The following is a 19,361-nucleotide window of genomic DNA, read 5'->3' as shown; positions in this document are numbered from 1 at the left end:
CTCAGTAATTTTAACACCATCGTCAGTTGTGTGCACCTTTGCACTGAATTTTATTCATTCGATTAGTAATAGTTTACACACGCACACGGTTTGACTCCCCTTTCATTACATCATATGCAAAATTTAATACAATTCTAAGTACAATTTTCTGACGCCTGTGTGCTGATGCGACCAAGCTCCAAGTTCATGGTACGCAGCAACGGATGCGTACCACAGCCACATTTGCCTCTGAAGTCGTCCAGATCCAACGCCCACACCATTCCACCGCCTAGATTCATCTGTTTGACGAACCGCGTTTTTCTTCGGATCTCGTCCACATCATCATACGACACCCACTGGTTTCCACTGTACGCGTACGGGCCTATTCTACCTTCTGGATCCCGTTGCACCGACCAACCCTGGCGATTAACCTTGTCACAGATTTCGTAAAACGACAGGAATCCTCCGGCGCGCGTAAATTCTCCTGCTTCGCCCGGACCGTACGACTTCTCGTTCAACCCATTGCGGCGAGCGTCGGCAAGTGAAAAAGTTTGGCCGTACAGGGGCATACCCATGACCAACTTTCGCGACGGTGCTCCCTTTTCGATCCAATAGTTGATGGAGAAGTTGGCATTAAAATAATCGTAAGTATCGCCCGGATAGTAGTACAGTGGTGCAACATGGCCGGTTTGCTTATCCCAGTTACCGTGGAAATCGTAAGTCATGACCGCAATCCAATCAAAATACTCCGCCAGCACTGGCACATCATACCCCGCATCGATAACCATCTTGCTGGGAGAAACGGCAGCCGAAAGTAGCCAACTTCTCGGTCGGAACTCGACAGCAAGCTCCTGCACCAGCTTAGCAAAGCCCTCCTTTTCGTCGGGATATCCTTTCTGACAATCGACCTGCCAGCAAACAGGGTACTCCCAATCAAGGTCCAACCCGTCGAAATCATACTTCTCGATGAACTCGACGGCATGCTTCACAAACCTAGCTCTAGCCGCGGCATCACGCACCAGTTTGCTGTACTTATCGCCCAGCGAATCGTTCCATCCGCCCAGCGCCAGAGTGACCTTCGCTCCTTTGCGCTTTTGCTCGACAACACGCTCGTAGAACCGATTGTCTATATCGGCCCACGAGTCGTGAGTTTTGATTGTCAAAGTTTCACGATCGAGCACAGCAAAACCGTACACTATGTGGGTGCAGAGTGTACTATCGATATCGTCGGGAGTATACTTTCCATCTCCTTGTCTGTACCAGGCCCAGTTGGTAAAATAGCACACCACTTTGTAGTCACTATTTCCGGGACCTAATTCATTCGATGGGGGCAGAGGTTTTGGTGTAGTGCTGGTAGTAATTGCTGTTGTGGGTCTGTCCGTTGGACGTCGCGTAGTTGTTGTGGATGATGTTGTACGTCGTGTAGTTGTTACCGGACGGCTAGTTGAAGACATCCAACTACCATCTTCTGTCGTAATAGTGGGGCTTGTGGAGGTTACTGGGCGCTGCTTGTTTTTACAATTAGTATTCTCCTCCCAGTCACAGTATCCATTGTTCCAGACGGTGTTGGCAGGACATCTACGCCGAAAAAGGAATGCGATGAGTTATTGAATGATCAGTTATGGAATGCCAACAACTTATTGTCCTTACCTTTGCTCATAGCGTTTGCCATGCTGACAAACGTAGTACTTGGAGCAATCAGATTCATGTGGTACGAACAGTCGTCCGTCGCATTCACTAGTAGCATGAGTATTATCGAGATCATCTATGGATGGTGTGGAAGGCCGGCTCGTAGTGGTCATGCCACTAGTCGGTCGGCGGGTAGTTTTCCTTGTAGTTGATGCAGCCTTCGTAGGCATCGTGGACGTCGTTGTTCTGTAGGTAGTTGTGGGTTTTCTGGTGGTTGTCGTCGTGGTCGTGGTCGTTGTTGTCGTCGTCGTCATCGCTGTAGTTGGACGTTCGGAAGACGATGGTTTGCCAGATCCCAGCGTACATTTTGGACCCGGACCAGGATAGTTTCGCAACACTCGATTGATGGTGCGCAGCAAAGGATATTCTTCACACCCACAAATATTACGGAAATCATCCAAATCGAGTGCCCAGATCATAGCTCCTCCAAGACCCATTGCCTTGATGAACTCGCTTTTATGACGTATCATGTACTGATCGTCGAACGAAACCCACTGATCGCCTTTGTAAGCGTAAGGACCCATACGTCCCTTGCGGTCTCGCACAACGTTCCAGTTCTTCTTGTTGATGTTGGAGCATATCTGTAAAAAAAAAACAACAAAATTAAATCGTCTTTTGCTTATATGTTTCTAGAAAAACAAAATTCATACTTCGTAATACGACAAGAATCCTCGGGCACGTGTTTGATCACCAGCTTCACCGCCTCCATACGTCTTAGCGTTCAGTCCATGATCATTAACATCCGCGAGCGAGAACGATTGGCCGTACATTGGCATTCCCATTACCAGCTTGCGAGGATCCGCACCCTGCTCAATCCAGTAGTGGATGGTAAAGTTGGCGTTGAACGTTTTGTCCACATCATCGGGATGTTCATACATCGGTGCGACATGTCCCGTTTGTTTGTCCCACTGACCATGATAATCGTACGTCATCACTGCGATCCAGTCCATGTAATCGGACAGTGTACGTACGTCGTACCCTGCATCGATCACCTTCTTGCTTGGAGATACCGCCGACGATAGCAGATAGCCCTGTGGCTTAAAGGCAGCTGCCAGCTCCACTACTAAGCTTGCAAATCCTTCCTTTTCATCAGCGTATCCCTTCTTGCAATCGACCTGCCAGCAGACGGGATACTCCCAATCCAAGTCCAATCCATCGAAGTTATACTTCGCAATGAATTGCATCACATTGTCCACAAAGCGCTTTCTTGCCTGCGCATTCCGCACGAGCCGGCTGTACTTATCGCCAGCCGAATCGTTCCATCCGCCAATCGCTACGGTCACTTTCTTGCCTTTCTTCTTAAGCTCCACAACACGCTCGTAGAAGCGATTATCTATGTCTGCCCAGGAATCGTGCGGTTTAATTGTTAGTCCTTCGCGATCCAGCACGGCGAACCCATACACTATGTGGGTACAAAGGTCGGCATCGATATCTTCAGGAAGATATTTTCCATTACCCTGCCTATACCAGGCCCAGTTCGTAAAGTAGCACACCACTTTATACTCGTCGGAATCAACAAAGTTTTCCTCCACTTCGGAACTATCGATTGGATTGGGTTGCTGTTTCTCCGGGGAAGAAATACCGGTGTTTGTTTCCCCGCCCAGTGCAATATTTTCATCCACAGTGGATTCCGGGACAATGGATGCTGTAGAGAAAACCATGCGTTATGCTTGTGTTGCGAGAGAGTACTATTGTGTAATACTTACGAAGTACATCGGCACCGTTTGGAGCTTCTCGCAGACCCTCTCGGATTGCAGTTAGCAATGGATGGCTTCCATGCCCACAGCGATCCTTGAAGTCGTCCAAATCGAGCGCCCAGATCATACCTCCTCCAAGATCCATGGCGCGTATGAATTGTACCTTCCTCAGCAACGATTCTTTATCATCGAATGATACCCACTGATTGCCCTTGTATGCATACGGTCCCATTCTTCCTAGCTCATCCTGCACCACCGTCCATCCTTTGTTTTGTATACGATCACAGATCTAAAACATGATCACGGAGTTTTTTTTAAAGAAATCTATAGTTTTAAGCATTTTTTATGCTAATTACCTCGTAATACGCTAAAAATCCTGCAGCTCTGGTGAATTCGCCTGCCTGGCCAGCGCCTGGAGCCTTAGCGTTGAGTCCATTCTTCTTTGTGTCCGCTAGTTGGAAAGACTGTCCATAAAGTGGCATACCCATAACAAGCTTTCTCGATGGTGCTCCCTTCTCGATCCAATAATTGATAGAATAGTTCTGTAGAAAGCAAAAGCAGCATAAGCAGATGGAACAACTCTAATGCATTCAAATTTTCCTTACCGCATTGAAGAAATCAATCTCATCCTCGGGATGGTAGTACAGCGGCGCTACATGCCCCGTTTGCTTGTCCCACTGTCCATGGAAATCGTACGTCATTACTGCGATCCAGTCGAAATACTTGGCCAATGCTGCCACATCGTATCCAGCGTCGATAACCGTTTTGCTTGGTGATACGGCCGCCGACAGTAACCACCCGCGGGGCTTAAACGCTTCCGACAGCTCGCGAACCAGCTCCGTGAATCCTTCCTTTTCATCGGCGAATCCTTTCTTGCAGTCCACCTGCCAACAGACCGGATACTCCCAATCCAGATCCAAACCCTCGAATCCATACTTTTCCAAAAATCCGATGACATGCTCCACAAACTTCGATCTCGCAGAGGCACTGCGCACCAGCCGGCTGTATTTATCGCCTGCCGAATCATTCCAACCACCGATGGCAAGAGTGACTTTCACCCCTTTCTCTTTCGCTGCTACCACACGGGTGTAGAATTTGTTATCAATATCCGCCCACGAGTCATGAGTTTTTATCGTTAGGGAGGAGTAGTCCAGCACCGCGAATCCATACACGATGTGGGTACAGAGATCGGTGCGTATGTGATCGGGCGTGTACTTGCCGTACCCTTTCCTGTACCAGGCCCAGTTAGTAAAGTAGCAAACCATCTTGTAGTACCCCGACAGAGGCTCTAGAACTGGTGGAGGTGTCGCCGGAGGCGCGGCCGTTGTTGTGCGTGCTGTAGTAGTGGTCCGTTTCTCCGTGGTCGATACAACGTACTGAGGCCCATCAATGTCCTGATCCGAGCCCTGCCAACCATTGTTCTCGTCGGAAATGTTTTCCGTACTCTCAGGAATGCCTCCCTGCGAGCATTTTACATTCGAGGGCCAATCACAAATCTTAAGCTGCTGATTCCAGTGCAGACCATCGGCACAGCTAGCCGACTCTAACCGACCCCAGTTACACACCAAATACTGGTTGCAGTCACCCGGATACGGAACGTGTGAATTTCCATCACAAGGATCGTCCTCCGACAGAACCTTCAAGGCGCCGAAAGTTGTTAGCAACCTAAAGTATTGCTCATTGCTCACACAGTTTACGTTTTCTTCCCAATCGCAACTCTTATCCATCTGGCTCCAGTACAGCCCCGGACCACACTGTTGCGCCACCTTCTTTTCGTTCACGCAAATGTAGAAACTGTCGCAGCTCTTGTGTGGATAGTACTCGCCATTGTTACAGGTTTCCGTGGGGCGACTTACAGGCTTTTTGGTGGTGGTTACAGGCTTTTTGGTAGGTCTTGTTGTATTCGGAACTGCAGTAGTCTTCCGACGAGTCGGGCGGGACGTTACTGTTTCTTCGGTGGTTCTGGTAGTAGTAGTGCGCGGTGTAGTAGTAGTACGTCTTGATGCAGTTCTGGTGGGTCGTGTAGTTGTACTTGTGGTCGTTGTAGTTGCTGGTTCCTGTGTTCCCATGTCCATTTCACACTTTGCTGATGATGGCCAATCGCACAGCTTGGCTGCATCGTTCCAATGAAGACCGCCGGCGCAGAACTGTTGCTTGAACTCGGACAGAACGCAACGGTAGTAGGAATTACAGTTCGTGGGATGTGCCTTGTATTGGTTGCCTTCGCAGCTTTCTGCATTGCTGAGCTCCGGCATTACAAGTCCTGGTACAGGGATAGTTGTTCCAACAGTGGTCGATGGAGGACTGTACGTCGTTGTCGCCGAAGTGGTCCATCTCGTAGTTCTAGGCGTGGTTGTAGTGCTAGTGGTGGTAGTTGTTGTAGAAGTAGTGGTAGGCGCTTTGGTTGTCGTTCGTCTTGTTGTGGATGTGCTTTCCGGTGTCCACGATGGCCAGGTGGTGTGTGAATGTGCCGGTGTAGACGTTGTGCTTTGGATTCCACTATCAGGGCTAAACGTCATTTCTGCCGGTTTCGGAGTAGCGGGTTGTGCAGGACGCGAACAGTCCATCCCGGATGGAACCGGCGTGTCCAGCCGACCCAGAGCTCTATTAATTGCTCTCAGCACGGGAAACCGTTCCTCGCAACAGCGGTTTTGATAATCGTCCAAATCGACAGTCCATGCTGCAATTCCACCGAACCCAGACTTCATCACATACCGCGCTTTAGCTGTGACCGATACAGGATCATCATATCCAACCCACTGCTCACCGTTGGTAGCATACGGACCGGACTTCATGTCGGGATCCCTTCCTACCTTCCATTTCTGTTTACGGACACGCTGACAGATTTCGTAATAAGCTAACATGCCCGGCTGCCTAGTGTCATCGCCAGCTGTTCCGGGTCCGGTAGTTGGACTACCCTCGCCCGGTGTTGCTCTCGTCGTTTGTGCTAATTTAAACGTTTGTCCATAGAAAGGAACCCCAACGATAAGTTTGCTCTTGTCGGCGCCCATCTTAACCAGTAGCTGCATCGTGTAATCGGTATTGTACTGCGGATATTTATCATAAGAACTTCCATACAATGGGCTCACGTGACCAGTTTGTTCCTCCCAAGAGCCATGATAATCGTACGTCATAACGGCCATAAAATCAACGTGCTTCGAAAGCTCGGCAATATCGTACGAAACCATTAGCACCTCCTTGTATCCCGAAATGCTTGTACTGATCAACAGGCCCTCCGGTGAAAATGCTTTCCGTATTTCTTGAATGAGCTTACTGAAGTTGGTACGATCACTATCGGAGCCCTTGGAACAGTCACTCTGCCAGCAAACGGGATAGTTCCAATCCATGTGCAAACCAGAGAAGCGATGTTTCTTCAGAAAAACGATTGCATTAGTTATGAAGTTTCTCCGGTTGGCCGCTGATCCAACCATCTCGGAATACTTGTTGCCGACAGAATCTGTCCATCCGCCTAAACCCAGCAGCACCGGTACATCACCAGCAGCAGCCACTGTCCGATAGTACATATCTGCAGGAATCAAAACAAATTTAGTGAACAACTCGAGCACGGTTAAAACCATGCGTACTTACTGTTGTCCAGATCGGCCCAACTGTCGAACTCCTTCATCATGAGCGTGGCCGGGTCCAAGGTTGCAAACGAATATATTATGTGCGTACACAAACTAGGTTCCAACTGTTCCGGCACGAACTGTGCTTCACCCTTGCGATAAAAGCCCCAGTTGGTCATATGGCACAGTACCTTATATTCGTTGGCTGCTGCTTTCAGAGGGCTGGAGAAAACTTTGCTATACGAATTTTGCACCATCGCAACGTCCTTGCTGCTCAACAGCTGTTGATATGGAGATCCCGCACGATACGGCATTGGCATATTGGCCGGCCGCGAGGGTAAAACGTACGCAGCATACTTATCCGGGAAGGACAACACGCGGAAGCTTTCCACATCTCTCGTATCGATGGGAACCAGCTTGATCTTTTGCTTCTTGACCACATTTTTCACCTGACTGACCCTGTCCTCTATTTCGTGATCCATGTTCAGGATGCGAAATTCAACGGCGTCACGCAGTGGTAGACGTTCGTCGACACTGAAATAATCCACATATAGCGTAGTAGGAAGGTTTACGCAAGAACTCTCGTGCAACACACTTACAGATTCGCCGGAACACTTTCTACGGCCGCTCGCAGTGGTAAAGCTTCGTTGCCAAACTCATTGCTCTCTTCGTCGGCCACCTGTTTCTCGAATCCGTGCGGTGGAATCTGTTCCACGCTGCTGCGAAAGAAGCTGATCGGTTCCGGTTGTTCGATTCTTATGGCCGTCGCCGTTAGCACCAACCAGGCACCAACAATGGTCAGCTGGAAGAGGAAAGAATCACGTAGATTCATGGCTGCTTGTACTTTCCCTGCACGTAGCCCATACTAACCCCTTTATATGGCAGAAGACTCATTCTGATGCTTTCACCTTTCAGCGAAGCATTGGATCTGCAGGAAGAGACAACAAAAGCAAAACATTTAACGTTGGAACAAAACGGGCTTTCGATTGCCCCGGGCGCAATCATAAACAATTCAACCAAAGAGTCGTTTCATTGAATGCTCAATCAGTCAAAAAATAGTAACAACAAAAAAAATCTCAAAGTGGGTCGCCTTGCTGTGGAGAATGCAGACTGCAAAGTCTGAATGCAAAACAACAACAAGAACGCTCAAAAAAAAGAAAACAGAACACAGAAAATTGTTTCAAGGTCTATGTCATTGGCCCACAATGGGGTACGGGTGCTAAAAGTGATGATTGGCGTCACCGGCGGAGAACTGGTTTCTCAGCACCCCAACACGTGCCCATTCAACTTCAACATCTCGTGAGAGCAAAGAACTGGCGAACATAAGGAAAATACTACGTAAGCTATGATTCAAGTCCACGGCTACACACGGTACCGCTAGCATGGGCACGACCTACAGCAAAATCTGCAACGAGTGGCAATAAACCGAGGAAAGAACGCTGCCCAGCCGAGAGCACCCACAGAGCTGAGCAGCGGTAATACATTTGCTCGCATACGATCATTCATCTTTTTTTTTGCTCTCCAATCCACCATGATCCAGCATGATCTCTGCTTTAGATGATGTTCCATGCAAAGCGAGCGATATGCTTACGAGAGCTGCGTTCCCCCGATTGGATAGGTGTACACGCATCAAGGCATTGCTGGATCATTGTCATGGGTGTAGAGGTGCGAGAGTCGTATCGCTGGTTGCGATAATTATTGATTCTGAGCTCGTAGCACCTGCACGTCCGGGCCAGCCATGAGGATGATATTTTGGGGAATGGTCAGGGTTATAACGAATATGTTATGTGCCAGGCCTTCGCATTTGAAACACGCCGACATTGTAGGTCAAACTATTAGAACAAGTTTAACAAACCATTGTTCTAAAAAGTTTTGATGCACTTGGAACATATAAACGGTTTTTGCTTAATTATTCGACACAAATTTAGCACACAGCGTTCAACTGGACCACAGTCTTCTTCGTGATTAAGGCGTCTCCACTTTTTGCTCGTCGAAATTTCTCGATAATTTAGTATCCTATAAATCACTAAGCTCCAATGATCTTCCGCGAGTGGCGCGTAGCATTATCCATTCTTCATTCTCGCATTCTTCTCGCATTTAAATTTCTATTCTTCGCTGGAAATTGAGGTCACTTGGACAGTCACGGTAACGGTTTCGTACGATTTTGTCCACGCAATTTTATTCCCCACTGTTCAGCACGTTCTGTTGGCTGATACTTTCTCACATAAGCTTCTGCAAACTCGTCACAAAATTAGCTGAGCTGTATTGCACTGTTTTATCATATAAGGCGACATACATTTAAATTAAACGGGTTTTTACTTTTTTCCAAGCACTTTTCACCTTTCGTTGCCGATCAAACGAACTGTTAATGATGCCAGTGTATCTAGTACTGGCTGAATGTTTGCTCGTTTGTTGCAGTTTTCATATTCCGCGATCTCCAACGATCGTTGCTTAAATGTTGCGAGTGTTGCATTATGTTGTATGCATGTCAATTTCACACAGCACCAGGGGCTTCCCTAGGGCTCGCACGTACAATCATATTGAATTCCGATAGCGTATGGTTGCTCACTGTACTATTATAAACTTCACCAGAACCAATCTTCACAACGCAACGCCCATTAAATATCACACTAACCTTTATACACACTTCCCACAATGGCACAAGAAGAAATCAGCACTGTCCACACGGTCCACCGTTGCACTTGCTTGCTTACTTACACTCGCGATCTATCCTTACGCGTACGCACCGCCGTAAAAGACGCCAACGAACCGACTAATTCTTATTCATCCCGAACTCCTTCTTTTATACCTTCCGCGGCGGTGTCCAGCGCCCGGAATGAGACGCGCCCGGTACAAGCGGGTGGCAGAACTTGTTCTTGGGACCACTGTTTTTACGTTTTGGTGTTCTTCCTGTCGTTTTAGTTGATTATGAGTACGATTAAAAAATCTGCACGACCAATCCACCAAGGAGTTCGATTTCGAGTTCGTGGTGTTTGGGTTTTTTTTATATTTAATAACAAATCTGTTTTTCTTCCGGTCATTCAACTGGTGGATCCTTCGTTGCTGCAGGTTAATTGCAACGGAAGTCACCGATATTAATCTTTGAAGTGTGCTTCGCAACTGCGGCACGGTAGCAATCATTAACCCGGGTAGTTTATCGGCCATCTAGTAGTATTAGCTGCGTCGTTGTCTAGAATATTAACTGCCGCGGGCGGAGATATTAGATCCACGTGCTTTCTTACGCCCAGCATTGGCATTGGGTTAGGAACATGAGCAAACTCCTGTACCGACGCCGAAGACCAATTGTAAGTCTCGGCGCATCGAGCTTGTAACTCAAGGATCGCGGAAGGTTTCTGGTTCTCTTCCCACTTGCGCATCGAATGGTAAAACCTCGCCCAGACCTACCGAGAGGTGTTCACATGCACGGATTCGCTTTGTAAATGGGTGTATTCGCAAAGTGCTCTAATTCATCCGGCCGCCCGTTGCATGCAGTCAGCAACCGAACGAACCGGTATTCGTAACCACTCCACGGAAAGGCTGTTGGTCGCCCTTGATCTTCAGCATGGTCCAGCATGTTACGCCACAGGAACGCAGGGCGCGCGGGATCGAATCCTTTGGGCACGATTTAACCGATGGAGGGTTCTTCCTACGATTGTCACGATACCGTATGGCATATCGAGGCATTCCGGCGATCGAGCCTGCCGAATTACTGCACAACTTAATACCAGGCAAACTGGTTTTTTTGTTGGCGGGGAATCGGTACTGTATTGGGCTGGTTGCGTAGGTGCTCCCGAATTCTCGCATCCACAGCATCCACAGTTTTGGGGAGGAATTCTGAAAAACGTACACGTTACGCAAATTGGTAAATACATTCATTCTTCGAACCGAAATTTACCGTTGCTTTTCGAAACGGTCCCCCGAAGGAAATAAAGCGCTTCCCGGACCGTTTGCTATCGAAAGCAACTTAATCTGTCTTATGCAAATTAGAATTCGGAGCGCGAATCTCGCATCGCATCACCCCCGCGGGCCGAGGATTGTGAGTGTGCGAAGGAGGGATCTTTCGCCTCAATGATGCAGTGAGACGTTTTTTGTTTGTTCGATAAAACAAAACATGGAGTTTGGGGAGACATCATCATCATGACCGCCGTTTGCCAGGCTAGAGGATTTCTTTGGATGGAAACTTAATCCGAACAGAATTAATGAGCACGATCATGTTACAGCTGTTCGCGCGCGGGTTCAATGACCGTTTTGTGTATTGGGAGAAAACATTCATTACACACGTTAAATTATTACAATTGCAAACATTAATTTCGTTAAATATTCAAAAAAATAAAACAACATGGAGACGCCCAGTTAATGTTTAAACCTTCCGTTACGGTCGACATTTCGTTACCAGCGCTTCAAGTTGGATGCAATATTTAGGAGATTAATGATTTTATCCCCAATTCCTTTATTCTTTCAATCATTTTGAACGCTGTAAAAGAAAAAAGAATTACGAAAATGTCAAACGAAATATTTGCCGGTTGTGTTTGGGATTTTGTCTGGCGGATTTTTTTTTGTTCTTCCATGGAACAAGAAACCAGTTTTAACGGACGGCTCTCGGTAGAACCTCTGAGTGAAAATCAATAACAAAAAAGAAACAGACGAACAAGATCAGCCGAATAAATGCCACCAAAATTCGATCATTCTGTCGGTACCACGGTCGGTGAAGTGCAAAACAATCACATATTGGGGCTGTTTGAGCAAATGTCATGGACCTTTCTTTCTGGGCAGAAGAATATGCGAGTGCTCGCCCACCGCTCGCCAAGCTGGCAAAAGAAGAAAAGAGTTCTCACATTTCATGTTTATCGTTATTCTCACAATTGCTCGCTACTTTGCATTTGCGGGCAGCAATTAATATTTATAATGCTTAACCATTGTATCAGTGCCGGTTAATACGCGGAACAAAAGGTACTTCGCATTGTTTCGTGAATAGTACCCCGCCGTCGGTAGGCCATCACAATCAACGGAGAGACGAAGATGCGTATGCGTAGTTCTTTATATGCTGTTCTACAAAGTACCGGCTAATGGAATGAACTTGCACTGGCTCGATTTGATAGCCAGTCAAGATTGAATGTCAAGATCAGCAGCGTCTTCGGTTGGCTAGGATGGCGATCGAATCGGGCGAAACCCGTTTGCAGAAGCGTGTTCCTTCGTGCGGAGTGTGTTCGCGCGGATCGCGTGCTTGCAGCAGCGACTTTTTCAACCATCATGTCCCTACCGTCACGCAATGCAGTCCATTGCTCCAGTCTCGTCCCGTCTCCAGGAACCGGTTTATGCTTGTTTTGACTTTCTTCGTAGTCTAGCGCTACAAGATCGCTACCGGGATAGTTGTTTTGTTTATTTATCTCACAATAGTCGTCCCTTCCCTTACAGGAGAACACATATTACAACAGCATGTATATATCGATAACAGCACGCTTCTACCCGCTACCCCCTCTCTACGGTTTACCATTTTATGTTAAGAGCTGAGTTGATTTTTTCGATCTGATGATAGCTGGTGTGCAGCAAGCTTTGCCGTTTGTTCAAATCTCCATCGCTGTCGAAGAATGTGGTGTACATGGTCTGCACGCTTTCGTTCTCGGGATTGGACTGTGGTAATGAACGGTACATGTGCTCCAATTCCGCCGTCAGCTCGCGAGCATTTTTGCCCTCTTCCGGACGAATTTGGGCACCACCGTTCAAGCAACCTGATGGGCATGCCATTATCTCTACGTAATCGTACGTACTTTTGCCCCTCTTCAGCTTCTGTACCATGTTTTGAATGTTACGAAATCCGTTTGCGATCGCAAAGCGCAACAGCACCTGTCCGTTTTGCTCCAGTACTGCTTCTCGCATATCGTTGTTTCGCAGCGGTTTGAACACGACCGTGTCCAGCTGGATGTTGAACAGTTTTCTTGCCGCGTACTTGAATATGTATTCACTGTATCCTCCCGATCCGGACGTTTCGTGACCGCAAACGAATGCCGGAGGTCTCGCGGTAGGCCAGGGCCAATCGATAGGAGCTTTCTCCACAAGCTGAAGCGTTTGCAGATCGAGACTGTTTAGCATTTGTTCGATTTCAACTAAAAAGAATAAATCATACTATGTACACAGAATCATCGAATGCGCATGTGCTGCATACTCACTAGAAGTGATGACACAATCCACATCACGGCTGTTCTCCACCTCGCTGAAGAAGTCTTCGCGCGACGCTTCCAGCTTTTTGTCGTAGCAAGGCATCACGGTAACGTGATAGATTCTGTCGCTAGTGGTTTGCATCAGCTGTGCCAAATATTTCTTTATCAAAACGCCCATAATCTGCTGTGGCGATCGGGTGGTAGCAATGTAAGGGAGAATGAAGTTCCCGTGCGTTTTCTCTGCATAACAAACCCATCCCGGGCACGATGAGGCAAGCATGGGGAGCGTTTTGCGGTTAGTGTTGTAACGTTCTACGAACTCGTTGCGGCTTTCGATGAGCGCTAGATCGTCCGCTATCTTTGTGTCGATTACCATATCTGCACCCAGCTTCTTAAAATAACCTGTAAAATAGTAATAAAGTGTAAAGCAGCGCCAGCTACCGATTAATTGCACCACCGGGCCATCTTATCTTACCCGCGATATGTTCGAACGTGTCTTCCGGTGGGAGATTATACTTTCGTGCCAGCGATAGGATAGGTTGTTGCGAGACGGTGAAAACAACGAATTTGATCTCATCGCGCTGATTGTTCAGCTTGGCCATATTATTCGCGTTCATGGCACGCAGTAGTTCTTCTTGGCTTTGTTGCGAAATCAGCACCCCTTCCGCTGAGGTGATGCATCCGGAACAGGCCAAACAATCGGCCAGGGTGATTTCCACCTTTTCCAGCTTTTGTATACCACTCTGCGTAAAACGGAAGGGAAAAACAGCCTGTTATATTCATAGACTTGATTGCACCGTATTAAATGTTACCGAAGATTCCTGCACGTATGAACCATCATCCTGTATCGTAATCTTTGCCCCAGTTTTGCTCTTGCTTGTTTCGATCTTCACTGGCTTGATGCATTCCTGCGGGAAATAAATTCGTTGAAGTAACTCTTTCGATCGAATGCTTGGGAGTTTAATTTACCTGGGAAGGAGTTATGAAATCGTCCAAATCCGTAAGCTGAAGAGCGCTGCTAAAACGCGACATTGTGGAATTTACGATTGTGCAGAGTTGATCCGAGATGAACGTAAACAAAAACAGGTGATTTTGTTGTTGACAGCCGTTTTGGCGTATTCCGAAATCGAGCAGACACGAGCTCGAAAAATCGACATCCCTGCTCGAACGATGGTATTTTGCTCGATTCCAGGCGCCGACTGCTTGACGAAAGTTTGGGCGCCTTATCCGTGTGTGTGTCAAAAAGTTTATTCGTGGTAAAAACGTGTTTGCTGCCCGGCAGGTGCTTAAAGAATTGTGAAATTTCTTGATTAATCAGCTCAATTGTGCGTGAATTTTCGAAGGGGGCAGTGTTTCACAGCGCGCACGGCAGACCAAGCGAAGAAATTGTTGTAATTTGAAGTGTCGTGGCACTTTCCTACCGAATCATCAGTGCGGTGCTGCGTAATACATAACCTTGAAGAAATCTTGGTGCCCTGCCTTCCTGGAAGAGAAGCACGCCAGCGGAGCAACACAAACACAATATGCAAACATGTCTACACTTACCGAAAAGCGTCGAGTCTCCTCAATTCTCAAGCCCCATTCCCCTCCGAACGGCAATGGTACACCGTCACGGAACAAGGTCCGGTTTGTTGAGTTGTCAATCGAATCGGCATTGCAGGAAGTGTTGGATCATAACCGGTTAACGGGGTACGAGGAACTCTTGGAGAATCTGCGAGATGGTGATCCCGAGGTAAGAGGGCGACAAAGAAAGAGGCTGGTGCCCGCGCGATGCTGTGCTGCAATTAATATTGTTCCCATTTGTTTACAGGATGATAAGTTTAAGGCAATTTTCCTAGAAGCTAAGCAAGCCGTTCCTTTGATGAAGCCCCACTTCGGTAAGTTGGTCGAGCAGCTGCTTTCGTTGCGCTGGCTAGACCGCTCCGAGGAGGCCCAGGAGGCCTACAAACAGTTCGTGTTGGAATTGTCCATCGTGCAGAAAAACTACTGTACAATGACCATGGCAAAGCTGGTGAAGTTGTTCATCCCGGGGAAAGCGGTCCAGTTGCCAGGGCTCGGCGGCAGTGCGGGATGCGAGGAGCTTCAACGCCAAATGGGATCTCTGCATGATCTGATTATGAGACTGAAAAATGTGATACCGATGATCTTCGACGTGGTGCTCACGCAGCTACGAAAGAGTTTCCCGTACTATAAGCGACCGTCCTGGGAGGTGGCCGGCTATCTGTGTAACGTGCTGCGCATGACCGACTACTCGTCGATATACTGTGATGAGCTGCTGGATATCGTATTCTTCCATCTGCTACAGCTGGACGTAAATGTGCCACGTAGTGTGATTGAGGAGGCGGAATACCCGGACGACGAGATGATGTTCGAGATGACTGAGACGGGCGGTGATGAGGAGCAGAATGCCGAGGATAGCGACACGATGAAGCATCCGGTCGCCGAAACGCTAGATCAGTATATGGAAATCGTGTTTAACTACATCGAACAGACGGTAAAAACTAACGGCCAAGGAGATCGGTTGTTTAAGATCATTCTGAATCAGTTCGAGACACACATCCTACCTACTCACAACACCGATCACGCCCAGTTCGTCATGTTCTACATCTGTAGCTTTAAGCTTACGTACGCGGAACATTTCATCAGCTCACTGTGGAAGAATGTGAACAATCTGAACAAATCACCCGCCGTGCGACAGACGTCGGTCGGGTACATTGCAAGCATGCTGGCCCGGGCGAAGTTCGTTCCCTTAAAGTAAGTGAACCTTAGTCACTTGATCATCAAACGGTGGGTTTAACTCTACTCTGTTTCCTCTTTTCTACAGCTATCTTAAATCGATGTTGGTGGAAATGTCGCACTGGGTGCACAACTACATCCAACGAAGCGATTCGATGCACCACAATCAATCACTCAAGGCACATCTCCTATTCTATTCCGTGTGCCAGGCCATCTTCTACGTAGTTGCGTTCCGCGCCAATCACCTTACATCAAGCTCAAAGAATCTTGCCTTCCTCCAATCGCTTCAACTTTCATCGATCGTCACCTGTCAGCTGAATCCATTGCGCGTCTGTTTGCCCACGGTGGCGACAGCATTCGCTGGCATTACGCGCGCCTACCAGCTTGCGTACTGTCACACCATCCTCGAGCGTAATGCGCGGCGCAAGTTGGCCACCGTGTACAAGAACAGTACGCAACTGCCGGAAGACTGTCTCGACACGTTCTTTCCCTTCGATCCGTACCTGCTGACCAAGTCCGGCAAGCGCATCGAGCCGTTCTACCTTCAGTATCAAGCGCACGAAATGGATGAGGAGTCGGGCGAGACGAGCATCAGCAGCGGAGCAGCAAAGGGTCGGAAGCGGTACGAATCGATGTCGGAGGATGTGGACGATTTCATCCCGGAAAGTAAGCGCCACAAGCATCGCAACACCGGCAACGGTATGGATGTTGGTGGAGAGTTTACGTTTTCGTACGGCGTTTCGCCTGGGTTTCATAGTTGAATTACCCGCGTTCAGTGGTATAGGTGCTGAAGTAGACAGTGCAATCTAAAATGTCTATTCAGGCTTTTTAATTGCTGATAATAACAATATATACATCGTTTATCAACATACCTAAATTTTGTTGTTTTTTATGTAACTGTAGTTTTTGGGGTGAAAAAATGAAATTCTTTAAAGAGTAAATTGAGAAAAACTGTTGCTTAAAACTATTCATACTCAGCGTCTATTGCTGATTACTCTAACGTGGCGCATGATCCTTCAAAAATCCGATACAAGTTTCTGAAAATATGTTAATACTAGCGTTAACCAAACAGTTGGTTGCCATCATGATTTATGGTTTAAAACTAAAACTTTACCCTTTCTGGATCATCCAGGGCTATCATTTACTCCTTCATGTGCTCGTTTGGCGTAAGACAAACGGTCCTTGAAAATCTGTATTAACTTTTGCATCATATAATTAATCGCAGAAATTTGTTTAACTGATAAACAGTGGCCATGGCGGTTTTGAGTTCTGGGCGAGATGCCGATTCAGTTTCACTTTATTAGTCCATACCATTCATAAGTCCATAGTTTTACTGCATATCAATCAGTTCTAATCTTCCTCAATATTACCTTAAAGTAAATTCGAATAAATTATTTCTTTATTACAAAAGTCATATTTGCATGTTAAAAGCACTCATTTTCTTTTATTTCGATGTTGTGCTTTATCATTTCAATTAATTTTTAACAGCGACGTCTAGACTGGTAGACGGCAGTGACGGACCTGGAATGCCTTGAATGGAATGGAAGTGGGGGAGGCCTTACAGCTCGAGTTTTGAGTTTCGACCCTTACTCCGAAGCAAAAGACACGGTCAAAATTCGTCGCCTTATTCCGTTCACGGTTGGAATCGCTGCTGGAGAGCTTTCCGTAAGATTTTCCGTCCAAGAGACTGCCAGGAAAAGTTCGAAGGATCTCGTTACGCAAGGGAGTCAATTGATTTAAAAAAAAAAACAACTTAGATAAAAGAGGTTTCAAATGAAAACACAACGTTTCTGTGAAACAAAAGGTCTTAGAGACATGTCGACGCGTGAAATTAAATTTGAAACCATGAATTGCATGTAAAAGGATGTAATGGCGTTAGCAAACGTTACCTCGTTCAGCTGGTGCTAAAAGCATTACGAGAGTTGCGTTACACGGCGTTATTATGCATACAAGTTGGGACGGACGCTATACCAGTAACCGTCTTTATAGCGTAGGTAACGCTATTGGTTTGAAAACCGGCCACCATATATTTGTTGGCGCTGCATTATTTTCAAGTATTTAAAATTCCGTAACATAGTTAATTTTTTTTTAGATTTATGTGCTAAAAGGATAGTTTGTTCTTCAAAAAGAAATAACCAACCAAAATAATGCATCATCTTCAAAACAACGTTTATTTCCCTGAAATTAGGCAACTCATTCGACCTCCGTTTTGTCGCATACAAATTGAAGACTCCCAATCTGGCTATTAGGAGTCGTCCACATTAAACTTTGGTTGCAGAGCCTTTACCTCATCCGATGTAAGTTTATGATAGTGTTGCAAATGTTCTTTGAACTCCTTCTGAAAATTGGTCCCATACAGAGTGCCACCGGCTTCAGGCGGGCAGAGTTTACATTCGTACAAAAATTTCCCCTTATGTTTCGATGTAGAAATCACATGCTTTCGAAGATTTTCCTAAAACGAACCAAGAAACAGAACACCGCGTTAGTGCAGCAATTATTTTCCAATTTAAAAATAATCAATTTCCCTACGTACAATGTTATTACAGGCATAATCACAGTGCGGACAGGAGTACGGTTTGCTACCGGTGTGCACCAGCCGATGACGTCGAAGGTGTCCGAGAATGCGCGTTGCAAAGTCACACTGGTCACATTTGTGTTTCTTCTCCGCATCCTCGTGCCGGCGTTGGGCATGCCTGCGAAGGAAGCAGAAGAAAAGAAAAAAATGAGCAAAAAACACACTTTTATCGGGAGATCGTTTTGGTCGGGTCCGGACATCAATTAAAGGAGACGTGTAGACGGGGTTTCTGTTTTCACTCGACTTCAAATATGGGTAGTTGACACATTAAATGGTAATGCGTTCGATACTGCCGCCCGGTTGCTCGGTGCGCCCGGGGGACGGTTTTTGCGTTGCTGGACGCGAGAGCTAAACAATAAATTCACTTGATAAGTCACATCTCGGGCGACCGGTACGGCGAAAGTGTACGACGGAGGGAAAAAAATCTGGTGCACTTTAATTGTCCATCCGCGAACATTGTCCGTACACCGGTGGATGGATCGTCGGCTCCGGGATGTCGTTTTTTTTTCTTCTCTCCATCGGTTACATTCATTGCACGCAGCATAAGCATAATGATCAACCGTGTACTCGAGCGAGCAAACCGGCAAACGAATCGAATGGAGATGAAATAAAGAAAGAAAAAAAGCTTCCCCCGAAGAAAATGGCCCCGATGAGTCCGTCGATTCCGCCGGGGCCACGCCGACCGTACGCAGACAAACCAGTGTCCAGAATCGGTCGATGTGATCGGTCTCACCAAATTGGACTGCCGTAAAATGAAGAAATCGTGACTTATTAAAGGCCTGCTGCTGCTGCTGCTGCTACAGCAACAAGTAATGTGCCGATCCGGGAAGTGACTGCTGCGAGCTGAAGTATCCAGATCGAGGGCGCACGCGTCTGCCCGAATCAAATAGATGCCCCGGGTTGGAGGTCCTTGGTGGGGTCGTCGTTATAAGAAACATAATACAAGGGCTGTTTAACCACC

The 19,361-nt window shown here is 47.1% G+C and overlaps 4 protein-coding genes across 5 annotated transcripts in view; 1 reads left to right on the top strand and 3 right to left on the bottom strand.

Moving 5' to 3' along the window:
* Window positions 1-134: 134 nt before the first annotated feature.
* LOC118511798 (probable chitinase 10) lies at window positions 135-8,935 on the bottom strand. The gene is made up of 9 exons (XM_036055328.1): window positions 7,802-8,935; window positions 7,531-7,733; window positions 6,954-7,465; window positions 3,971-6,891; window positions 3,722-3,907; window positions 3,375-3,654; window positions 2,319-3,313; window positions 1,630-2,249; window positions 135-1,557 (listed from the first exon to the last, which is right to left on the bottom strand). Exons 1-9 carry the CDS (start codon window positions 7,934-7,936, stop codon window positions 135-137), a joined length of 7,275 nt encoding a protein of 2,424 aa, XP_035911221.1. The 5' UTR covers window positions 7,937-8,935.
* Window positions 8,936-11,804: 2,869 nt separating this feature from the next.
* LOC118511797 (probable cytosolic Fe-S cluster assembly factor AGAP009023) lies at window positions 11,805-14,212 on the bottom strand. The gene is made up of 5 exons (XM_036055327.1): window positions 14,059-14,212; window positions 13,902-13,997; window positions 13,565-13,832; window positions 13,099-13,491; window positions 11,805-13,035 (listed from the first exon to the last, which is right to left on the bottom strand). The coding sequence occupies exons 1-5, from the start codon at window positions 14,119-14,121 to the stop codon at window positions 12,419-12,421; spliced, it is 1,437 nt and encodes a 478-aa protein (XP_035911220.1). The 5' UTR covers window positions 14,122-14,212; the 3' UTR covers window positions 11,805-12,418.
* A 93-nt stretch (window positions 14,213-14,305) lies between these two features.
* Window positions 14,306-16,702, top strand: LOC118511796 (RNA polymerase I-specific transcription initiation factor RRN3). The gene is made up of 3 exons (XM_036055326.1): window positions 14,306-14,821; window positions 14,900-15,843; window positions 15,914-16,702. The coding sequence occupies exons 1-3, from the start codon at window positions 14,621-14,623 to the stop codon at window positions 16,584-16,586; spliced, it is 1,818 nt and encodes a 605-aa protein (XP_035911219.1). The 5' UTR covers window positions 14,306-14,620; the 3' UTR covers window positions 16,587-16,702.
* Window positions 16,703-17,977: 1,275 nt separating this feature from the next.
* LOC118512431 (zinc finger protein Xfin) overlaps window positions 17,978-19,361 on the bottom strand; it is a 57,386-nt gene continuing 56,002 nt past the window's right edge. For both annotated transcript variants that reach the window (XM_036056890.1, XM_036056889.1), the window contains 2 exons: window positions 18,359-18,518; window positions 17,978-18,277 (listed from right to left, as the gene is read on the bottom strand). In XM_036056890.1, coding sequence (XP_035912783.1) covers window positions 18,071-18,277; window positions 18,359-18,518 — 367 coding nt within the window. In that variant the 3' untranslated portion in view covers window positions 17,978-18,070. The remainder of the gene's footprint in view (window positions 18,278-18,358; window positions 18,519-19,361) is intronic.

Source organism: Anopheles stephensi, chromosome 3 (assembly GCF_013141755.1).
Source record: "Anopheles stephensi strain Indian chromosome 3, UCI_ANSTEP_V1.0, whole genome shotgun sequence".
NCBI lineage: Eukaryota > Metazoa > Arthropoda > Insecta > Diptera > Culicidae > Anopheles > Anopheles stephensi.
Note: the sequence above shows the minus strand (reverse complement) of the source record. Positions and strands in the feature narration are given on the sequence as shown.